This window comes from Salvelinus alpinus, chromosome 8, assembly GCF_045679555.1.
Source record: "Salvelinus alpinus chromosome 8, SLU_Salpinus.1, whole genome shotgun sequence".
In the NCBI taxonomy this organism is placed as follows: Eukaryota; Metazoa; Chordata; class Actinopteri; order Salmoniformes; family Salmonidae; genus Salvelinus; species Salvelinus alpinus.
The window spans coordinates 87,593,700-87,614,459 of record NC_092093.1 but is presented as its reverse complement, the minus strand read 5'-3'; the positions used below and the strand labels follow the sequence as shown (position 1 = coordinate 87,614,459).

General features: G+C 41.2%; 2 protein-coding genes across 2 annotated transcripts in view; one reads left to right on the top strand and one right to left on the bottom strand.

Moving 5' to 3' along the window:
- The window catches only part of LOC139583845 (GTPase IMAP family member 4-like), a 796,172-nt gene that overhangs the window by 124,278 nt on the left and 651,134 nt on the right, over positions 1–20,760 (top strand). The window lies entirely within an intron of this gene.
- Positions 1–20,760, bottom strand: part of LOC139583844 (plexin domain-containing protein 2-like) — a 183,950-nt gene that overhangs the window by 97,595 nt on the left and 65,595 nt on the right. Inside the window, exons 3-4 of the mRNA XM_071415391.1 lie at positions 2,983–3,129; positions 694–763 (exon numbers count right to left, since the gene is read on the bottom strand). Of these exons, the coding sequence (XP_071271492.1) occupies positions 694–763; positions 2,983–3,129 (217 nt within the window). The remainder of the gene's footprint in view (positions 1–693; positions 764–2,982; positions 3,130–20,760) is intronic.

Below are 20,760 nucleotides of genomic sequence, written 5' to 3'. Positions count from 1 at the left end.
ATCACATACACACAGCATCTCAGACACACACACAAACACAAACAGCAGTGACACAAACAGTTAACACAAATACAAAATTGAAGACACAAGCGCGCAAACACACCATTATCTACAGTGTCGCCAGAATAAATGCTTCTGTCCACCCGATAATGATTTCTCTAAACTCATTACATACTCTTCTCAGCCGTGGAACAATAAGTGAATGGCTGTTCACAGGGTTGGTTGACTCTGGAGACTACTTTGGTGTGTACAGAGTTAGGAGGTGAATCAACCTTTAACTTCCTTGCACTCTATGTTCGGAATTATCTCCAAAAGACGTTTCGATTAGATGCTTAGGTGTCCCTAGGGCAATTCAGACAGCTGTCTGAGGATTTTTATAACAAAGAATATTATTTTTAAAATGTAACTGTGTTTTGTATCTTAATGTGTGTTTTAATGTGTATATTTATGTTTATCTATACCTGCCTATTGATATGTTCGTTTTTGTATTGTGCGGGGCTCATTTGCAAAAGAGACTTTAGTCTCAGTATGACTTACTAAAGGTTAATAATAATAATATGCTATGTATAATTCCAATGCTAAGCAAAAAAAATGAAAACCAAGCACACACACACCATTTCACCTCTGCTAGCATCAATTCCATCTCCCTCAATCACATCAACACTGTAGCTCAGGAAGAGGTTGTTCACTTACCACCAGTTGCCACGGTGAGATCACGCAGGAAATGTCCATAGAAGGGGAAATCGAAGGAAAGATTTACTCTCTGCATGAAAAAAAAAAACACAGATGACGCAGGTCAGAAAGAGAGCTCCAAAAAGACAGAAAAATACTCAATAGGATTAAACTTCAGTCAGAGAAAGAAGGTGTAGAGAAAGAGGCACTCAGGAGAGACAAATCCTAAATTCTACCATTTTCAGTCCTTGTGGTAGTTGACTTTAAATTTGACCACATGCCAAGTTGTGAATTGTTTTTAAGCAAATGTAAAACTCCCAGGATAAAATACACCATTGTGGTTATGAAAAGAAAGCATTTATGAGTTTCATAGACCTTCATGAAGTTTGATGAAACATGTTTCCCCAATGGAAAACCTTTTTTCCCCAAGAGCAGATTCAGCCTAGAGCTCGAACATAAAAGTAGATGTATTTGTCAGTCATTTTTCAATAACATTTTCTGTTCAAAACCAGATTAGTACTAAAATGTGTTGATAACAACCAGTAAAAAGCCTGAATGAGCTGACTACAGTTTATTCCTAGTAAGGTATAACATTTATAGATTTCTGAATTCATATGCTATTTGGATTTTACAGTCTACCACACTGTTTGGGATTATTACTGTGTTAGAGTAACTGAATCGATTATAGTGACAAGGGGAATGTTTACAGCACTGCTTCGAGACAGCAGGACTCTACAATCACTTGAGTCACTACAGTATTCTGTCATGGATTTGCGTCCCAAATGGCACCCTATTCCCTAGTGCACTTCTTTTGATCACGGCCCGCTCTGGTCAAAAGTAGGGCACTGTGTAGGGAATAGGATGTCATGTGGGACGTATACATGTTGTTTCTATAGCATATCTTGTGTATGATAGAGAATAGAGAGCATAACTCCATGGTTAACACAGCTACATGATCCAGGATTCAACCAGGGGGAGTCTGGCTGCGGCCCACCACAGTCAATTACTATGACTAAACACAGTCGTTCAACAGCCGAGCTTCTCTGCTTTATTTTGATGAACTCGACCTCTGTGTTTTTTTTTGTTTTTTTTACGAGCCTATTGGCTGATTATGCTATGTGGGTATTCCAACACGCTGGGACAGGCACAACATAGTGCCAGAAATCAACACTACAAATACTGAGACACATTTCTGCCACCCCTTTCCCCCTCATGGTGACCTCTGTGGGTGTCTCCCAAATGGCACCGTATTTCCTATATAGTGCACTACGTCTGACCTATGGGATCTGGACAAAAGTAGTGCAATGCACAGTGAAGGTCCTTGTTTGGTCTGAATGGGGTTTGGTACAGCCGGCTGGGCTGGCTGGCACTGATATCCCCAGGCCAAATGGCCCGTGCCTGATGTGATGTAGCGCTCAGTTTAGCCTGTTTCTCTCCCTCTCCTCTTCTCTCCTGCCTCAATGACCATTCACTTTCAAATGACTGTTGGGAGGAAAGAGGGGAGCATTTATGTCCAGCATCAACATATTGATTCTCTGGACACAGCCAAAGTCTGAGCGTACTGTATGTCCCAAATATCCCTATTCCCAATGTAGTGCACTACTTTTAACCGGGGCCAATAGTTCAAAGGTAGTGCACTATGTAGGGAAGAGGATGCCATTTGGGACACACACTGAGAAAACTTCCCAATCCCACTTCCGCTCTTCTTTCACTGTGGAAGAAGAGGAAAAGCTGCCCTCTTCAGTTAAAAGGGAAACTGTGCCCCAGTTTGTACAGTTCAATCCATCATCTAGTGATTGAAGGTGGTTGGGGAGAAGACACAATGTGAAACTCCATTTTGTGTCTTTATTTGTTGTGGTCGGGCCACTGTTCCATTGTTTTCCCCGGTTACACTTTTCTAAGTGACTTCATCCACCCTCCTCCCTCTTGTCATGCCACCCTTTTCTCTGTCTCCTGACCGTACAAGGCCCTGTGATGCACAGCCCAAAGCGTCTGGGAGACCTCAGCAGTGTGCGCCTCACACGGTGCACCTGTCCGTGCAGAGGTAGTGTGCTCCGGAGTGAAGCTTTTCTAGGTACAGATCTAGGATCTCCCCCCAATCCTAACCTTAACCATTAGTGGGGGAATTCAAAACTGACCCAAGATCAGCGTCTAGGGGCAATTCCACCCTACTGCTGCAGGCGTTCATCTCCCCCTGCAGAGTCTGACCAATGTCCCAAAACATGTCCAATTGATGCCAGTCTATATGATATCATACAACTTCAAGGTGTCCACACTTTTAATCAGAATCTGAGAGGAAGGTTGTCTTACCGCAGCTTGCCTGTGAGTGTTGGACAGGATGCCATGGATCTTCACCTTCTCCTTGTCCATCTGGTCAACGTTTACCCACAAGTCCTTGCTCATGGGGTCCGTGGGGCCGTAGGTCTTTGATGTGTAGTAGTTGTGATCGGTGTCCTCCTGTTGGACACAAAACAAACGCACTGATTGGTTACACTTTATTTGGAGTGTCCCTTGACAGACGGTCTATAGAAGTTCTGTTAGAACCAAACAAAAGCATCCGTTCCATAAGTTACCATTTGTCGATAGTAAGAGACGAGAGTCGTTACTCGTAGTGTGGGATTTAAGAAAGGCAGAGCGCTAAAACGTGGTTGGGTAGGGAGGGATAGTAGTGAACGAGAGTGGATGTAACCCTGTGCTCAGGGTGACTTATTCAAATAGAGCCTCTGCTCCTCCATGTACATTAACTCAGCTTTATGATGCGACATGCTGTAGCAAGACAGGAACAACTCTTTCTCACTCTCTTTCTCTCTCTCCTCTCCTCTTTTCTCTCCCTCTCTCTCTCCCTTTGCTGCTCAGACCCTGACAGACTAAATTAAATCTCTGCTCCGCACACATTCTGTCCGAGGAAATTTCCAAACCCAGACGAATTCTCTCCGAACTTGAATTGAATATAGACTTCCACTCAACAGTCTCTGGATGTAGTGTTATTGTGCGGTACATCGAACATTCATATAGACTAGCACTAACAACCATGGAATAGTATTATTATGCAGCATTCATTTATAGGAAGTTATTCCTACATCTCATTAGGAGAAATCAGCTCTATTTAATTTTTTTTTAAACTTTTACCCCTTTTCCTACCCAATTGCAGTCTTGTCCCATCGAAGCAACTCCCCTACAGACTCGGTAGAGGAGAAGGTCAAGGATCCGCTGCGCCACTCGGGAGGCCCAGAGTTCAGCTTTTCAATGAACATGACTTGTGTTGACCGGTACTGTCTACGGAACAATAAGGTTGTGTAGGCTTGCATGGCTTTTGAATATTATCTGCATAAAACATGGAAGACTAGTCTGAAATGGTAACAGTTACAGTTAAATGTGTGACTACCATTTACAGTAGTTGAGTTAAAACTGTAGAACTGAATTGGTACCCTTGTTACCTTGGAACAATGATATTGTATAGGCGTGTGTGTGCGTGTGTGTGTGTGTGTGTGTGTGTGTGTGTGTGTGTGTGTGTGTGTGTGTGTGTGTGTGTGTGTGTGTGTGTGTGTGTGTGTGTGTGTGTGTGTGTGTGTGTGTGTGTGTGTGTGTGTGTGTGTGTGGTCGTAATGGCACCTAATCAATTTAGGAAAGCCAGAAAGCGTGACTTCCTGCACTCCTAAAAGCCTGGCCCATAGGTTAATGGAGTGCAAAAGGCCCGTTCACGTTTTTTAACGGACACATTCACGAAAGCTTTTACTAGCGACGTGGACGCTGCACGACTCCTTTTACTGTTTCCTGTATGGAGTAAGCCGAACGCCCTGCACTGGACCCATATCTCTGCCTGCGTCCCAAATGGCACGCTATTATGTATATAGTGGACTCCTTTTGACCAGGCCCCATATAGGGGATAGGGTGTCATTTGGGACAAATCCTCTAACAGCTGGTAGAACGTTTTTTTAATGGGACATCTTCTCTGGGCCTCTCGTAAACCCCAAATACAAAATATTCCCTGTCATCCCCTGGCCAAAAGTAGTGTAATATAAATGCAATAGGGTGCCATTTGGGACGTACCAAGATGCTTTTGACTATAGACAGGTGAAATGTTGTTTACAAAGACACCGTAACCAGTCTCTCCAAATGACAAGTCAGCAGTCATCATGCCAAACAAAGACAACATCTTAGAAAATATGCTTAATCTCTACATTGTACTTTGTTATTGTGGGTTGAAAAACGATAATATTCAGCAGCTTTGGAAGTTGCCCAATGGTGTTGCTTGGAGAGAAAGAGAGGAGGTTTTTCAACTGAGCTCTATCAGACTGATAGAAGTAGGACATGCTGCGCTTTGTGCTTCCACTTGATAATATCAACATTGTGGTGTGTGTGTGTGTGTGTATTTGTGTGTGTGTGTGTGAGGTGGGCTAATCAAAGAGCTGTGAGAAACATTACATCAATTAAACCTACACAAATAACTCTCAACTCTTTCATTGAAAATAAACACGTCATATTATTTTCCTTGGAGAAGAGTAATCTGAAAGATGTGTGGGCCTCAATACAACCCATGCTGTAATACTAGAGTGTGGAATAGAGTGAGAGTCCTCTGGCTTTACATAGCCCTGGTGGGATGAATACATATTAAAACCTCTTAATTCAAGCTGGGCATCACAGATGGGATATTGCTTTTGATGAATTGGTCGACCTTAAACACACGTCACCAAAGATGTTGAATCGCATTTGCGAGCGACCCGTGCAGACAAAGCTTGTTAGGAAAACAAGCACCCTCTAGCAGCCAGTCAGGCTTACTCAGCAGATTTGTTTTGGGGGTTCGGAAACAAGGACGCTTGTAAAACAAAAGAAAACGAGTACTGCTAGACACAAACAGAGCCTTGTTACGGTTCCTACTAATCAGCACAAGATGTGTTGGCTATTTCAGGCCATCTTTGGAGAGGAGGAGAGGACGGAAGGAGGGAGGAACTCTTGGAGGTGAGAGGGGGCCAGCTGGCTGTTCTCGCCCAGTTTCCCCTCCCCTTCCCTGGGGTGGAGGGATCAGAGGGTTGGGAAGGCTGCCATCCTCCAGCTGGGCGTCAGGGGGAGGCAAAGAGGGACGCTGGATGCCAAGGTCAGAGAGCAGAGACACGAGGGGGTACATAGACGGGGTGGATGGGAATAGGTTCAAAAGGTCATAGGAAAGATGGCGGAGCATTTGACCCATTCATTTTAACCAGAATTCCTATGTACTGTTTGTTATATTGCGTATGCCTGCAGGCTGAGAAATATATACAGTATATATCCTGACAGATTGAAGAGGAGAGGAAGGAAGGGTGGGTGGGTTGGAAGAAATGGTTGAGTTGAGGTGACTGGAAGATGGATGGATGATGAGAGAGAGAGAGGAAAGAGAGATTGAAACTCAACCAGTCAAACCTGAATACATTCCCTACTCTGTCCATCACAGCCCAGAAACATGAAGAAGAAAATATATATAGTCAATGTCGGTGTGCCACTGACATCGAATCCAGTTTTGCGGTTGTATGAATTTCTGAGGCACACAAATAAACCCACATACAGTATGCTGTATGAGTTGCATTCAGTGAACCAAACAATCTCTAATTCACTTTCCAATTTAATGTTTGAGCCATTTACTCAAGTCCAATAATATTGCATTACGGCGAAGCCTGAATATCTCTATACCAATGTCTTACATTTCAGAATGTCTCTGTCATCTCTAAGAGATTCTGACAAAGAGATGTATTGCCATGCTGGGAGATTGCTCCAAGCATTTCAGCAAAGTAAAAGAAGCTGAGACTTTAGATAAATATTTCTCAGCCAGACATTTACCTGTGGGTATAGTCACTTAGCTCAGACCAGGGACAGTGTTTTCATGGTGCAAGATAGTTCAAATCTGTGCAAAATACACATAAAAAAAACTCATTAGAAGCTAAATTATTTTTTAAGTGCCATTTTTTTTAAATTTAAAAATACAAAATGTACATCTGGGTTTTGTGCCCACCACAGCAGAGACATCTTTAGTTAAAGTGATACATGATCTTAGAGCCAGCTCTTTGTTCTTGTACTCTTGGATTTAAGTGCTGCATTCGACACTGTGTGTTATTTTAGATTCTGAACTCAACTTCGAATCACACATTAGGAATGTGACCAAAATAGCTTCTTACCACCTGAGGAACATTGCCAAAGTGGGGCTGTTTCTCTCTCAGGCTGATACAGAGAGACTCATTCATGCTGTTATTACAAGCAGGCTTGACGACTGTCATGCTCTCCTGTCTGGTCTACCGAAGAAAGCCATTGTTTTCGAATACATTTGAAGATTATTCTATAGGTTTTTAAATCAATCCACGATTGTGCACCCCAATGCATGTCAGACATGCTTTAAGTGCCTTTGGAAAATATTTAGACCCCTTGACTTTTTCCACATTTTGTTATTAAGATACAACCTTATTTTAAAATGTATTAAATCGTTTTTTCCCTCTCATCAATCTACACACAATACCCCATAATGGCAAAGCAAAAACTGTTTTTTAGACATTTTTGGTCATTTATTAAAAATAAAAAACTGAAATAAAAAATTTACATAAGTATTCAGACCCTTTACTCAGTACTTTGTTGAAGCACCTTTGGCAGTGATTACAGAATCGAGTTTTCTTGGGTATGACGCTACAAGCTTGGCACACCTTTATTTGGGGAGTTTCTTCCATTCTTCTCTGCAGATCCTCTCAAGCTCTGTCAGGTTAGATGGGGAGTGTTGCTGCACAGGTATTTTCAGAGATGTTTGATCGGGTTCAAGTACGGGCTCAGACTGGGCCACTCAAGGACATTCAGAGACGTGTACCGAAGTTTAAACCACTTTAGACATGGGCTGCAACTCCATGTCTTTCCTGAGCTAATGTTAATCTCTGTTGGCAGTCCAATTCCCTCTGGCCAAAGGGGACAGTTCCGTCAGTCTTACACGCTCTTCTGACCTCACTCGGGGTGTGACTACTTAATGTGCAAAGGATATGATTGGAAGTTCTCTTATGCCTCCTAAAATCACAGTCATATCTTAATAAAACTACTTTCATAATTTTTCATATCATATGCACAACGTATTGGATGGAAACTTGACAGATAAAGGGGATATACTTTCCAAGTTACAGTATTTCGTAAATACAAGTTTTTATGACAAACTGAAAACCCATATGGCATTCGTTTTCTGTAGCTCCCTGCTGACCATTCCGCATATTCTTATGTTAGAATTATTGTTCAAGTATCCACTTTTGACCATGTTATAGTTTCGGCGGGAAAAGCCTTCTTAGGGATAGGGGGTGCTGTTTTCACTTTTGGGGAAAATCGTTCAAAATTTAAACGGCCTCGTACTCAATTCTTGCTCGTACAATATGCATATTATTATTACTATTGGATAGAAAACACTCTCTAGTTTCTAAAACCGTTTGAATTTTGTCTGTGGGTCAAACACAACTCATTTGGCAGCACACTTTGTGACCAGGAAGTGGAAAGTCTGAAATCGATGCTGTGTTCAAGTCGCTGCCTATAAATGGGCATGATACGTATGACTATACGTGCACGTCATACATCTTCCCCTGGATGTCAAGAGGAAGTGAGAGGAAAAAGGAGTTGATTATCTCTGTCTGGCGTTGAATGAGCCCTCTTGGAACAACGTGTCCCCCATTTTCTGTTGTCTGCAAGGCGCGTGGGGGGACCTGCTATTGCCTACTGGAAACCTGTCGTTATGGGCGAATATGAGCTCCGGCTTTGAATTTATTTGATACATGTTACAATATCATCCTAAAGTATGTTTTTTCAATATAGTTTCATTAGATTATTTAACTTTATTCGGGACGTTCGGCGTGTTGCGTTGTTCGACTTTGTTGACGTTGGAGAGCTTAGCGCTGCATGGCCAGTGTGCTTGCTAATTCAAGAGGGAAAAAGAACGTTCTGAATCCAAAACAACGATGGTTCTGGACAAAGGACCCATTGTACAACATTCTGATAGAAGATCAGCAAAAGTAGGAACCATTTTGTGATGCTATTTCATATATCTGTCGAAATGTGTAATAGTAGCTTTGCGCTCAGGTTTTGGTTATTCCCTTACCATAACTAAGTCTTATGTCGTAATGAAGATATTTTTAGAATTCTAACACTGCGATTGCATTAAGAACTAATGGATCTATCGTTTCCTATACAACATGTATTTTTTTGTAATGTTTATGAATAGCTATTTGGTCAGAATAGGTGAGAGTCTAATAGAAATATCTGCACATTCTGGGAAAAAGATGCTACGTTAGCACGTTATGCTACGTTATGCTACGTTGTATAACCACGGATTTATACCTGAAATATGCACATTTTTCGAACAAAACATAGATTTATTGTATAACATGTTATAAGACTGTCATCTGATTAAGTTGTTTCTTGGTTTCTTTGGTTTGTTCTAGGTTAGTTTGGTTGATTTTGATTTTGCTACCTGTGCTGTGAAAAATGTCTGTGCTTTTTTCTATTTGTTGGTGAGCTAACATAAATATATATTGTGTTTTCCCTGTAAAACATTTTAAAAATCGGACATGTTGGCTGGATTCACAAGATGTGTATCTTTCATTAGCTGTATTGGACTTGTTAATGTGTGAAAGTTAAATATTTCAAAAAAAATATTTTTTGAATTTCGCGCTCTGCCTTTTCAGTGGAATGTGGGTGGAGTTCCGCTAGCGGAACGGGGGGCGAGACAGGTTAACACAGACATTCCTCTGGTGGATTTAACTGGAGGGGGAGAAAGAGCCCCCCTTTCTCCTGTAATTTACAACAGGGTGTGAACTGTCAAACCCGGTCCAGTTCCCTCCTCGCCTCTTCTGTGGGTGAGAGAAGGTCTGGTTATTGTCAACCATTGCCAAGCTGATCTGACCCATTGTGATCCTCACAGGACAGTCATGACAATAGACAGGTGTGTGCCTTCCAAATCATGTCCAATCAATTGATTTTACCACAGGTGGACTCCAATCAAATCGTAGAAACATCTCAAGGAGGATCAATGGAAACAGGATGCACCTGAGCTCAATTTCGAGTCTCATAGCAAAGGGCCTAAATGCTTATGTAAATAAGGTTTTTCTGTTTTTAATTTGCAAACTTTTCTAAAAACCTGTTTTCGCTTTGTCATTATAGGGTATTGTGTGTAGATTGCTGACTACTTTAAAAAAAAATCTATTTTACAATACGGCTGTAACGTGACAAAATGTGGAAAAAGTCAAGGGGTCTGAATACTTTCCGAAGGCACTGTGTGTACCCAGTAGGTCCCTCGGGTCCTCTCGCACTGGCCTTTTAACTACTCCAAAGGCTAGGACCAAAAGGCATGGAGGGGCAGCCTGGAATAGCCTGCCAGAGAACCTGAGGGGGGCCGAAACTGTGGACATATTTAAAAGAGATCTTAAAACACAGCCTTTTAGCTTTGCTTTTCCTTAGGGTGTTTTTTTAGTCGTTCAGTTTTTATAGTTAGTTTTTTTGATCCTCTTTTGTTTGTTGTGTAGTAAATATTTCAGTTTTCATAAAAATAAAAATAAATCATGTTAAGCACATTGCGTTGCATTCAATGTCTTAATGTGCTGTATAAATAAAGCTTGATTTGATTATAATCGGGCAGTGTGATTACATTTGTAATTTCTCTTCAGCAATGTGCATTATAGAAAGGTCACTACTAATGCTTTTCTCCATTTACTAAACTCAAGATAAAAAAAATCACATCATTGTTTCAAAACGTGTCCAAATAAATCACACTGTCAGATTGTAATGAGTTTCACAGTATTCTTGCACTGATTTGAACTATTTTGCACCGTGATATCACCCTACAGCCCTGAGAAAGAATAACCCTTCTGCTTTAATTGGGAAAAGAACAAGGCAATAAAGCTGAAATAAATAGTTTGAATGTTTTTATCATGTCACAATGAAGCATATATCACATTGGTGTGGCAATACTGAATAAGAAAAGTACAGGGAAATCATAAATCATACAGTATGCACGAGTCCCTAAATCCCTTATATCACGCAAGGACGCACATACACACACACACACACACACACACAAATCAGGGGCCCTGGTAACCATCTACACTTTAAAAGGAAGACATTACTCATGTGTGCCACTTGGTCTCACACTGGCTGCTAACGTCTATGGTCCATTATATCCATTATTCATCACTCATCCCCTCCCCATTGGAGCAGCATTAGTGGAGTGTGTGGTGAAATCCAACAGCATTGCATGGAGCTGAGGTGTGCTGCACCTGCTTACTAATGAAATCGATAGGGCTTGAACACATCCAGGTGTGAAAGAAAACAGGAGTCAACAAAAAATAAACGGTAAACATTAAATCGTGAAACACACGGATAGAAAGTCACGGCTTGTGTTTTGAGACTCTTGTTTTAAAAATGAACTCAAGCTTTTACATCTACGGCCTTTTACGTCTTACTGTAGGCCGACGCCTCTACGTCTACGGCCTACACCCACCCTCATACAGAGTGTTGTTATTGAAGAGCTCTAGTGTTCCAAGGGTTTAGGGTTTCTCTGTGCTGCAGATAAACATGTGGTTTGGAGCCTCCTTGCTTAGCAGCTTCTAGGCCAGGGACGCGGCCCAAACGACGCCCTATTCCCTATATAGTGCACTTCCTCTGACCAGAGACCCGGTCAAAAGTAGTGCACTGAAAAAGGAATAGGGTGCCATTTGGAATGCCGACTAGAGTTTATTTAAGGACACAGAGATGAGGAGACTTGTCCCTACCTGAACTGTGAAATGGTCCAAAGGGAATTAAGGGAGTGAATTATTTATAATAAGGGGTACATGGAGAAAATCTGACCTGTCTGAAATTAAAATGGATGGCCCTTCCCTTCAGCAAAATATATTTTACCTAAACCCTAACTGAACGCTTGAAAAAAAAACGTGACCATTCCCCAATACCAAAAATAATAATTAAAACAAAGTGGATAGCAGAGAATGTTTGGCTTCACTTCTTGGCCAGACCAGAGCCTTAGATATGCAATTGTAGGTACTGTTCTTCATCTTGTAAGCATTACATGGCAATGCAAGAATTTTGATAGCACACAGGGTTGCGGGCCAGAAGGTTGTGGGTTCACAGCCGACCGTGGACAAGAGTAGGGGTGGATTGATCTCCTTTATAGTAAATGCATTGCATTAACCTATCATTGTATTTGCAGGTCCAAGAAAAAAATGGCCTTTAATAAAAATGTTATGTTTTTATATATTAGCAGAATCCTTATTAATACCACACAAATTCTGGAAAATACAGACTAAGAGTGGACAGAGACATAGACCTATGTGTTCGTCTTATCATATTTCTCCAATGTCAAATCGGCGTGTCTTTTTTTGCAATGAAACTGTCCCTGTTTGCAAATCATTTAATCTGAGAAGTCATTAGGAATCTGAGCATGGTACTTCCAAAAGTTAGGTCTATCTTTCCACCCCAGACAGAGTAGGCCTACTCTAATCTGAGCTTTACCTGCTGGCTACTCTTCTTCCATGGCTTAACCCAAGAAGAGAAGATCACAAGTATTTCCCTAAAAGCTGTCTGTGTTTAAACATCTTCTATTGTACAGAAAGTGAATAGCTTAATCAATTGATAGTGACATAATTAGATTACTTCCCAAGCAAAGTCCAATTTTTTTCTTTCTCCTCGGATATAAAAGTTTGTAGCTCAGCCTCTGAATGTCAAAGAAATTAAACAATGATATCCCCTCTGAGTCACGTCTTTCCCGAGTATTTTACATCTTGTTTGTAGCATAAAACATTGCCGACCAAAGTGCTGTTATAGCTCCCTGTTTTATTTTATTTTCTTAAACTAACAAGGGGTAGGCCTGTGCTTTTGACATTTTCTTTAATAAAAGGTAGGCCTATGGCCAATGTTCCCTCTAATCTGCGAGCCTGCGCGCACTTCCTCCAGGACTGCTGTGCAGAAGAAATGCCATGCTGCGCAGAGACACAAGAGATTGAACCCTATTAGTTTGCACTATATAGATCAACGTTGTTGTTGTTGTTGATCGAATCAACATTATATCAGCCCCTTTTTTAATGCAACAAAACAAATCTAACTTTGCAAGACTGAGTCAGGTATATATCCAGCAGGTATATCTCACTGGTCATCCCCGAAGTCAATTCCTCCTTTGGCCGCCTTTCCTTCCAGTTCTCTGCTGCCAATGACTGGAACGAACTGCAAAAATCACTGAAGCTGGAGACTCATAACTCCCTCACTAACTTTAAGCGCCATTTGTCAGAGCATCTCACAGATCACTGCACCTGTACATAGCCCATCTGTAAACAGCCCATCCAACTACCTCATCCCCTTACTGTTATTTATGTATTTATTTTGCTCCTTTGCACCCCAGTATCTCTACTTGCACACTCATCTTCTGCACATCTATCACTCCAGTGTTTAATTGCTATATTGTAATTATTTCGCCACTATGGCCTATTTATTGCCTTACCTCCCTAATCTTACTTCATTTGCACACACTGTATATAGACTTTTTTCTATTGTATTATTGACTGTATGTTTGTTTATTCCATGTGTAACTCTGTGGTGTTGTTGTTTGTGTCGCACTGCTTTGCTTTATCTTGGCCAGGTCGCAGTTGTAAATGAGAACTTGTTCTCAACTAGCCTACCTGGTTTAATAAAGGTGAAATCAATAAATAAAAAAAGTCTGTGATTTTGTTGTAGGCAGAACCAGAGTGCAACGGAGTAGAATTCTATTTGCAGGGGTAGCCCTGGAGCGGTCTTTCAATCACCCAAGACTGAATGAGCTTTTCAGATCAGTTTAGATCAGAGCGAAGAGCCAAGCGTGTTCACATGTTGATATTCTTTGATAGTTAGCGAGTTATTAGCCCAGTTATAGCTAAGTATAGGTCAGCAATGGGGAGTTACTGATTCCTACAAGAGCACAAAACGTGTAAGCTACATTTAAAGCTGTTTTTGAAAAGCCAGTCAGGTAAAAAGCTTATGTCTTAATTAAAGGGACAGTGTTGTATTTTGTGACAGACTTGAATATGCAAATAAGCCAATAAGCAGACGGGTAGGCTAATGCACATTGTCTAATTCTCTGTATGTTAATAATAATTATTTGTATTTTGTAAAGTGGTGTCTTGCGCCATACAACACAATACAATTCCATTTACAGTCACCAATTTGTCCCATTGTGTTACAGACCAAGTAAAAAATCATTAATTAATGTCAAGCCCTTCATAATGTAAAAACAATTAAAAAAATTCTGCAATGTAGGCCTGCACTTAACACCACATATAGGCTACTGTAGGCTATATCATAGAAATCAAAAGCTATTTCCATGTGAAAATGTTACGGGATTTGCTCCGTTAGTTTTGTTGGTAGGACTACTGTACATTATGCTCAAATAGCCACAATAGCCTATTGGCTACTGTCTAAAACTGTAAGGGTACAGCCTCAGTGTTCACTGTAAACGCGCGCCGGAAGTTGCAAAAAATTCTCACAATGTTCAAGTTTCCGCTCACAAGACCTAAAATGTGCTTAGTGCCCCAAGAAATTAGAGGGAACATTTCCTATGGCATACCCTCTCATACGCCCTCAATTCGAGTCTTGGTTTTAACTTAACATTCCTTCACTGACACGGAAGTAGCCGATATAAAGAGTGCATAGTGGGTGGAGGAATTAACCGACAAATCTATGGATGACGGTTGAAATGAATTATGCCGCCTCCCCGGGTGGCGCAGTGGTCTAGGGCACTGCATTGCAACGATAGCTGCGCCACCAGAGACTCTGGGTTCACGCCCAGGCTCTGTCGCAGCTGGCCGCGGCCGCGACCGGGAGGTCCGTGGGGCGATACACAATTGGCCTATCGTCGTTCGGGTTAGGGAGGGTTTGGCCAGTAAGGATAACCTTGTCTCATGCACACCAGCGACTCCTGTGTTAGGCCGGGCGCAGTGCGCGCTAAACAAGGGAGCCAGGTGCACAGCGTTTCCGTTGGAGGCGCGCTGTGTTAAGAAGCAGTGCGGCTTGGTTGGGTTGTGTTTCGGAGGACGCATGGCTTTCGACTTTCGTGAGTTGTAGCGATGAGACAAGATAGTAATTACTAACAATTGGATACCATGAAATTGGGGAGAAAAGGGGGTAAAAAAATAAAATAAAAATGAATTATGCCTACTCGAATTTGCGAGGTTAATAACTCTGATAAATACATCATGAGCAAGTAACATATTGTTTTTAATATAATCAATTATAGTAGTAGCAAGCTGTAGGCTATTCCGCGCGCAAGATCTTTTGGAAAAGGCCTAATAAATAAAACCTTTGGAAGAAGCCTTTGACTCTCCTCCTGAACAGCCACTGTAGGCCAACACAGCACAGTCAATTGTTAGGCAGCACACCAAACCCTCTTTGATCAGCAAGAGCAGAGCAGGCTGGAGCTCAGTGTTACAATATTCATTGCCATGTGTAATGCAGCCTAGCTGTATTTACACCATCCCAGCAGCTACCTATGAAATATAACTTTGCTCTGTGCTTCTCCGAGCGTGCACTTCGTAGCCTATAGGGTATGGATAATTTGATTGAGACCACGCTAAATAGCCTATAGGCGCACTTGATATTGAGCGCCAAGTGGAGAATCAGAGATGAGGAGTGGCATCGGTCACACATCGATATACAGCCTAATAAGCAACTCATTCTAAAACACTGCGAAATATTGAAATTTCATCAATTACATGACCCTCCCCTGGACAAGATTTAAAAAAAAATACTAAACCCTCCCCTTGACTGAAATTGAAAAAGCATGACCCTCCCCCATTTTCCTCCAGGTAACAATTCTGTAAATGTCGATCCATCCCTAACTAACAAGATATTGGCAACTTCCCTCATCTCAAGATATTGACTTCCAGTGCTTTAGCCACAACATGTGCTGGAGGCTGATAGAAAAACGGTGTGTTAGCACTGCTACGCTAGCAAGCACAGTAGAGGAAGGTCTGGCAGAGAGACACACTCCACAGGTGGGACAGTGAGAGAGGGTAGGCAGGCTAAGGTCAAGGCAGACCTGCAGGTTCAGTTTGGAGAGCAATAACTGTGCTGCGTACTGCAGTCAACTATCTAGTAGTACTGACACAAATCAGCATGAATTACGCTATTTCCTGATACTGTCATATACTGAAGTATATTAAACATTCATTTAGAAATTCATCGCTCTCAGATAATCTTTTAATAAAGGCACTTTAAAAGCATCATACTAAAGCATTGTTCTGCAACTAAATATGAGAAGGAAATCAAATTAAGCAATGAAAAATGTAAGAGCCAAGTCAATTCCCGGAGGGATTCCTTTCCCTCGCTCTCTATCTCCAACTAAACAGACATGGATAATGTAATATGCGAACCTCCCCTGGGATTATTTTGAGCAATCAGACAGACAGCACAGAATAGGGTTGTATCCAGCACGAGGGCCAAAAATAGGGAGGGGCCTACATGAATTCCTCCAAAAAGAAACGCTTGTTTTCCATGACAAAATGTTTTGCAAAGATGTGCATTCACGAATATGACCCGGGCTGGACAAACATCAAAAAGCAGCACTTCATCAAGCAACTCCCCATGCAGCGAGAGAGGCTACGCTACGCTAACAACACAGTGAGTGCACAATCTCTTGTAATCACAGAAACAGAACATACACATTATAGTACATGCTCCTGGTAACTCTGACACTTATGGCGCAATATGTGATAATAAACCCCCGAGGCGTACTTAAAACTTGAACACTTCCCTGATTTATTTGGCCATACACACACAGTCAGTTCAGAGGAGGAAACATAACAGGTAGGAGGCAGTGTAGTGGTAATAGTTTGACCTGGGTTTTATGGTCTTGGCCTTCACTATACTGTGTGCCAGGAAGATATAACGGAACAGTATAGAACTAGGAAGTGTCATTTTCATGAAGGGAAATTAACGTCGCCACACATACATTAAAACAATAATCCCCCCCCCAAAATGTATGGTAGTGGAAGAGGTTTATACGTTTAAATAAACTAACTAAGGAGTGTGGCAATAAGAGATAATCTAACATCCAATGAGTGGTATTATATTTATACTGAGACTTGTCCACGTGTCTGTTTGTTGACATGCTGCTGCTATCGAGGCACAAGGCGAGACCCAGATGTAGACACAGGAGGCGGATGGTTGGAGTCTTACAGTGTTTAATAATCCAAAGGGGTAGGCAAGAGAATGGTCGTGGACAAGCAAAAAGGTCAAAACCAGATCAGAGTCCAGGAGGTACAGAGTGGCAGACAGGCTCGTGGTCAAGGCAGGCAGGGGGTACAGAGTCCAGAAACAGGCAAGGTTCAAAACCGAGAGTACTATAAAAAGGAGAATAGCAAAAGGAGTATGGGGAAAAACACACAAGACAAGACAAACTGGCACAGCGAGACAGGAAACACAGGGATAAATACACTGGGGGAAATAAGTGACACCTGGAGGGGGTGGAGACAATCACAGGAACAGGTGAAACAGATCAGGGTGTGACAGCTGCTTATTAATGACGAGCTGCTCCAGTCTTTGATAAGACTACAGAATAAAACCGACAGTTAAAATCTAGCAACAGTTGTGCTCGTGGTTACCGGAAGGAGCTACACCGCTAAAACCATTGACAACTGCGTGCCGTTTTCAAGGGATTGTTAAATAAATGTTAACTATTTGTTTTTAATATCATCACCTCTTGAAGACCATAGTCAGAACTACAAACGTCTGATTATTCCATGCAAAACAATTGCACACATTGAGCTCTATCATCGGAGTTATACAGCAAGTACCTGCATGCTTTTCATGATCAGCAAACATCAATTGATCATGTAATTTTCAGATACGTAGGGCGCCTCACCATATCGCTCAATATTGGCCACCATTAATTAGATTTGAGGGATATAAAATAAAAAGTGAAATATACCTGAGAAGTATGGGTGGTTTAGGTTCATTTCCCATCCTTTGTGCACTCTGCCTGTCAAGCAGCATAAAGGCGCATTTGCCGATGTACTGTTCGCTAATAATTTTTACTTTGCAAGCTACCGGTAGAAACTTTGTACGTTTGACTAAACATAGTGGTAAGGAGACCTAATGTACTTTTTTCTCCAACCAACATAGGCCTACCTAGTGAAGTTAGCTAACATTATACCCTTTTCAACATTGTTTATGTGTTTAATCACAATTGCTGCAGTGCTGAAAGATACAATAGGCTACATTGATTGATGGGCCACGTCATATTGGCTAGCTAGCTAATAACAGATCACGTCAATATGGCTGGTTAACTTCTTGCGACTACAGGGGGTGCTGTTCCGAATTAGCATTTTGTCGTCTCCAAATTAAACTGCCTAGTACTCAATTCTTGCTCGTACAATATGCATATTATTAATTCTATTGGATAGAAAAAACTTTCTAGTTTCATACAACGTTGAAATTATGTCTGTGGGTGACCCAGAACTCTTTCTACAACGAAATCCATGACAGACAGTGAAAGGTCTGAGAGCGAAGCTCTGGTTTCAGATCAGTTTTTAAGGTCTCTGTCTATCCTATGGAACGACACGAACTGCACCCGCCTTCCCCTGGATGTCAGTAACCAATGAGAAGTGGAATGGGCCTTCTAGGTAGCTCTCAGAGGTTATAAAAGACCAAGGAGTGAGAGTAGCCCCCCTTTCGACGCTCGCCCTTACGCAGGAAGGGACCTCCGGACGCCATTTTCACAGGCTCGGTTATCAACTTGAAATGTATCCGTCTGTAATTTAATTCGATATAGGACTTAGAAACATCATAAGGTAGTTAATTTAAACCGTTTTATAGCAATTTATATCCGTTTAGTGCGATTTTGAGGAATTTCTTTGTTGTGCACTCTGAAACTTTGGACACGTTTTGGGGTCCCGTTCGATCGTTAGTGGATATTTCGAAGGACAGAGGACATCTATCGACCAAAAGACGTTTATAACATAGAAAGGATACATTGCCCAAGAATATGATGGAAGAACAGCTCAAAGTAAGCAATATTTAATATGATAAATTGTTGTTCTGTCGAAATATTTTAAACGCATATTTCGCCATTTTGTTTGGTATAGCTTCACTTGGCGAACCCTGTATTGAAAAGTAAGGATAATTTTAAAAATGTAAATCAGCGGTTGCATTAAGAACTAATTTGTCTTTCGATTCCTGTCAACCCTGTATTTTTTAGTCAAGTATATGATTAGCTTTCAATTAAACTAGATCACTCTGATAGATGACGTCAGACATATTGAGGCTTGATTTCCTAGTATTTTTATTGTGTAACCACGGTTTTGTATGGCTAAATATGCACCTTTTCGAACAAACTGTATATGTATGTTGTAAAATGATGTTACAGGAGTGTCATCGGAAGAATTCTGAGAAGGTTAGTGAAAAAATTAATATCTTTTGGCGGTGATTACGTTATAGCGCTCTTTGGCTGGAATCGATGCTCTGGTAACGTTTGCACATGTAGTATGCTAACTTATCGATTTATTGTGTTTTCGCTGAAAAACGCTTAGAAAATCTGAAATATGGTCTGAAATCACAAGAACTGGGTCTTTCCATTGCTATGCTTTGTCTATTTTTATGAAATGTTTTATGATGAGTAAATTGGTCATACACGTTGCTCTATCTAGTAATTCTAGTCGATTTGTGATGGTCGGTGCAATTGTAAACTGTGATTTCTACCTGAAATATGCACTTTTTTCTAACAAAAACTATCCTATACCATGAATATGTTATCAGACTGTCATCTGATGTTTTTTTTTATAGGTTATTGGCTATCAATATCTTAGTTGAGCCGAATTGGTGATAGCACCTGAAGGAGTAAGAAACTGATGGAGTTAGAATAGTGGTGTATTTTGCTAACGTGTTTAGCTAATAGATTTACATATTTTGTCTTCCCTGTAAAACATTTTAAAAATCTGAAATGGTGGCTTTATTCACAAGATCTGTATCTTTCATCTGGTGTCTTGGACTTGTGATTTAATGATATTTAGATGCTACTATCTACTTGTGAAGCTATGCTAGCTATGCTAATCAGTGTGTGGGGGGTGGGGGGTGCTCCCGGATCCGGGATTGATACTCGTGAAAGGTTAACAAGCTAACTTCCAGGGGATAAACTAGATGGCTATATCCAAATATTGTTTGATTTGCTTTCCATCTATAGTGGTGATGACGGTAGTCCGACTGACAATTTTACCTGGACGAGGACCTGTCGATGTCAAGCTCTTTCCAAAAGCCTAATCTCTGATGAAGAAAGCTAAATGATGTTTTTTGCTTAGCTAGCTAGCCACACACCAGATGGAAAGCCTACCCTCACATATCTGAAAACACATGATCAAGTGATATTTAATGATGATGAAAAGCATGCAGTTACTTGCTGTATAACTCGGATGCTAGAACTAAATGTGGAATGATTGGAAATGTGTAGTTCTGACTATGTGATGATACTAAAACCAAATAGTTTATAACATTTATTAAACAATCCCTTGAAAACGGCCCATAGTTGTCAATGGTTTTGGCGGAGCTGGGGGTCTCCTTGCTCCCCAGCAGTCAAATCGAATTTTCCGCACCGTATTGTGAGGTTTTATTGATAAGGACCTATAGAAAACCTGGATTACGAGGTTAATTCAAATTGTTTTAATGTTAGCTCGTTCCAACGCTTTGTAGCACGCCTGAATGTCATTGGGTTTACCTGAGGACACCTTTTATACACACGCGCACACATTATCTGGTCGTTTGATCGGTCGGGGTAATCCAAGGCTCCAAGGAGAATGTCTCTGTCGTCTCTAAGAGATTCTGACAAACAGATGTATTGCAGTGCTGGGAGATTCCAAGCATTTCAGCAAAGTAAAAGAAACAGATGATACAATTATTTCCACCTATGATGAATGCTCACTCTATTCCTCCCCTCCTTTACTAAAGACACCATCCTTTCTTCCTTTCCTCCTTCTGGTCATATCTCGGATGAGATGAGACAGTCCCTTTCCCACCGGGCACAGGTGTCAGTTCAACGTCTAGTTTTGATTTACATTTGGTTGCGTTGTCAACTAATGTGAATTTAATGTGAAATCAACAAAA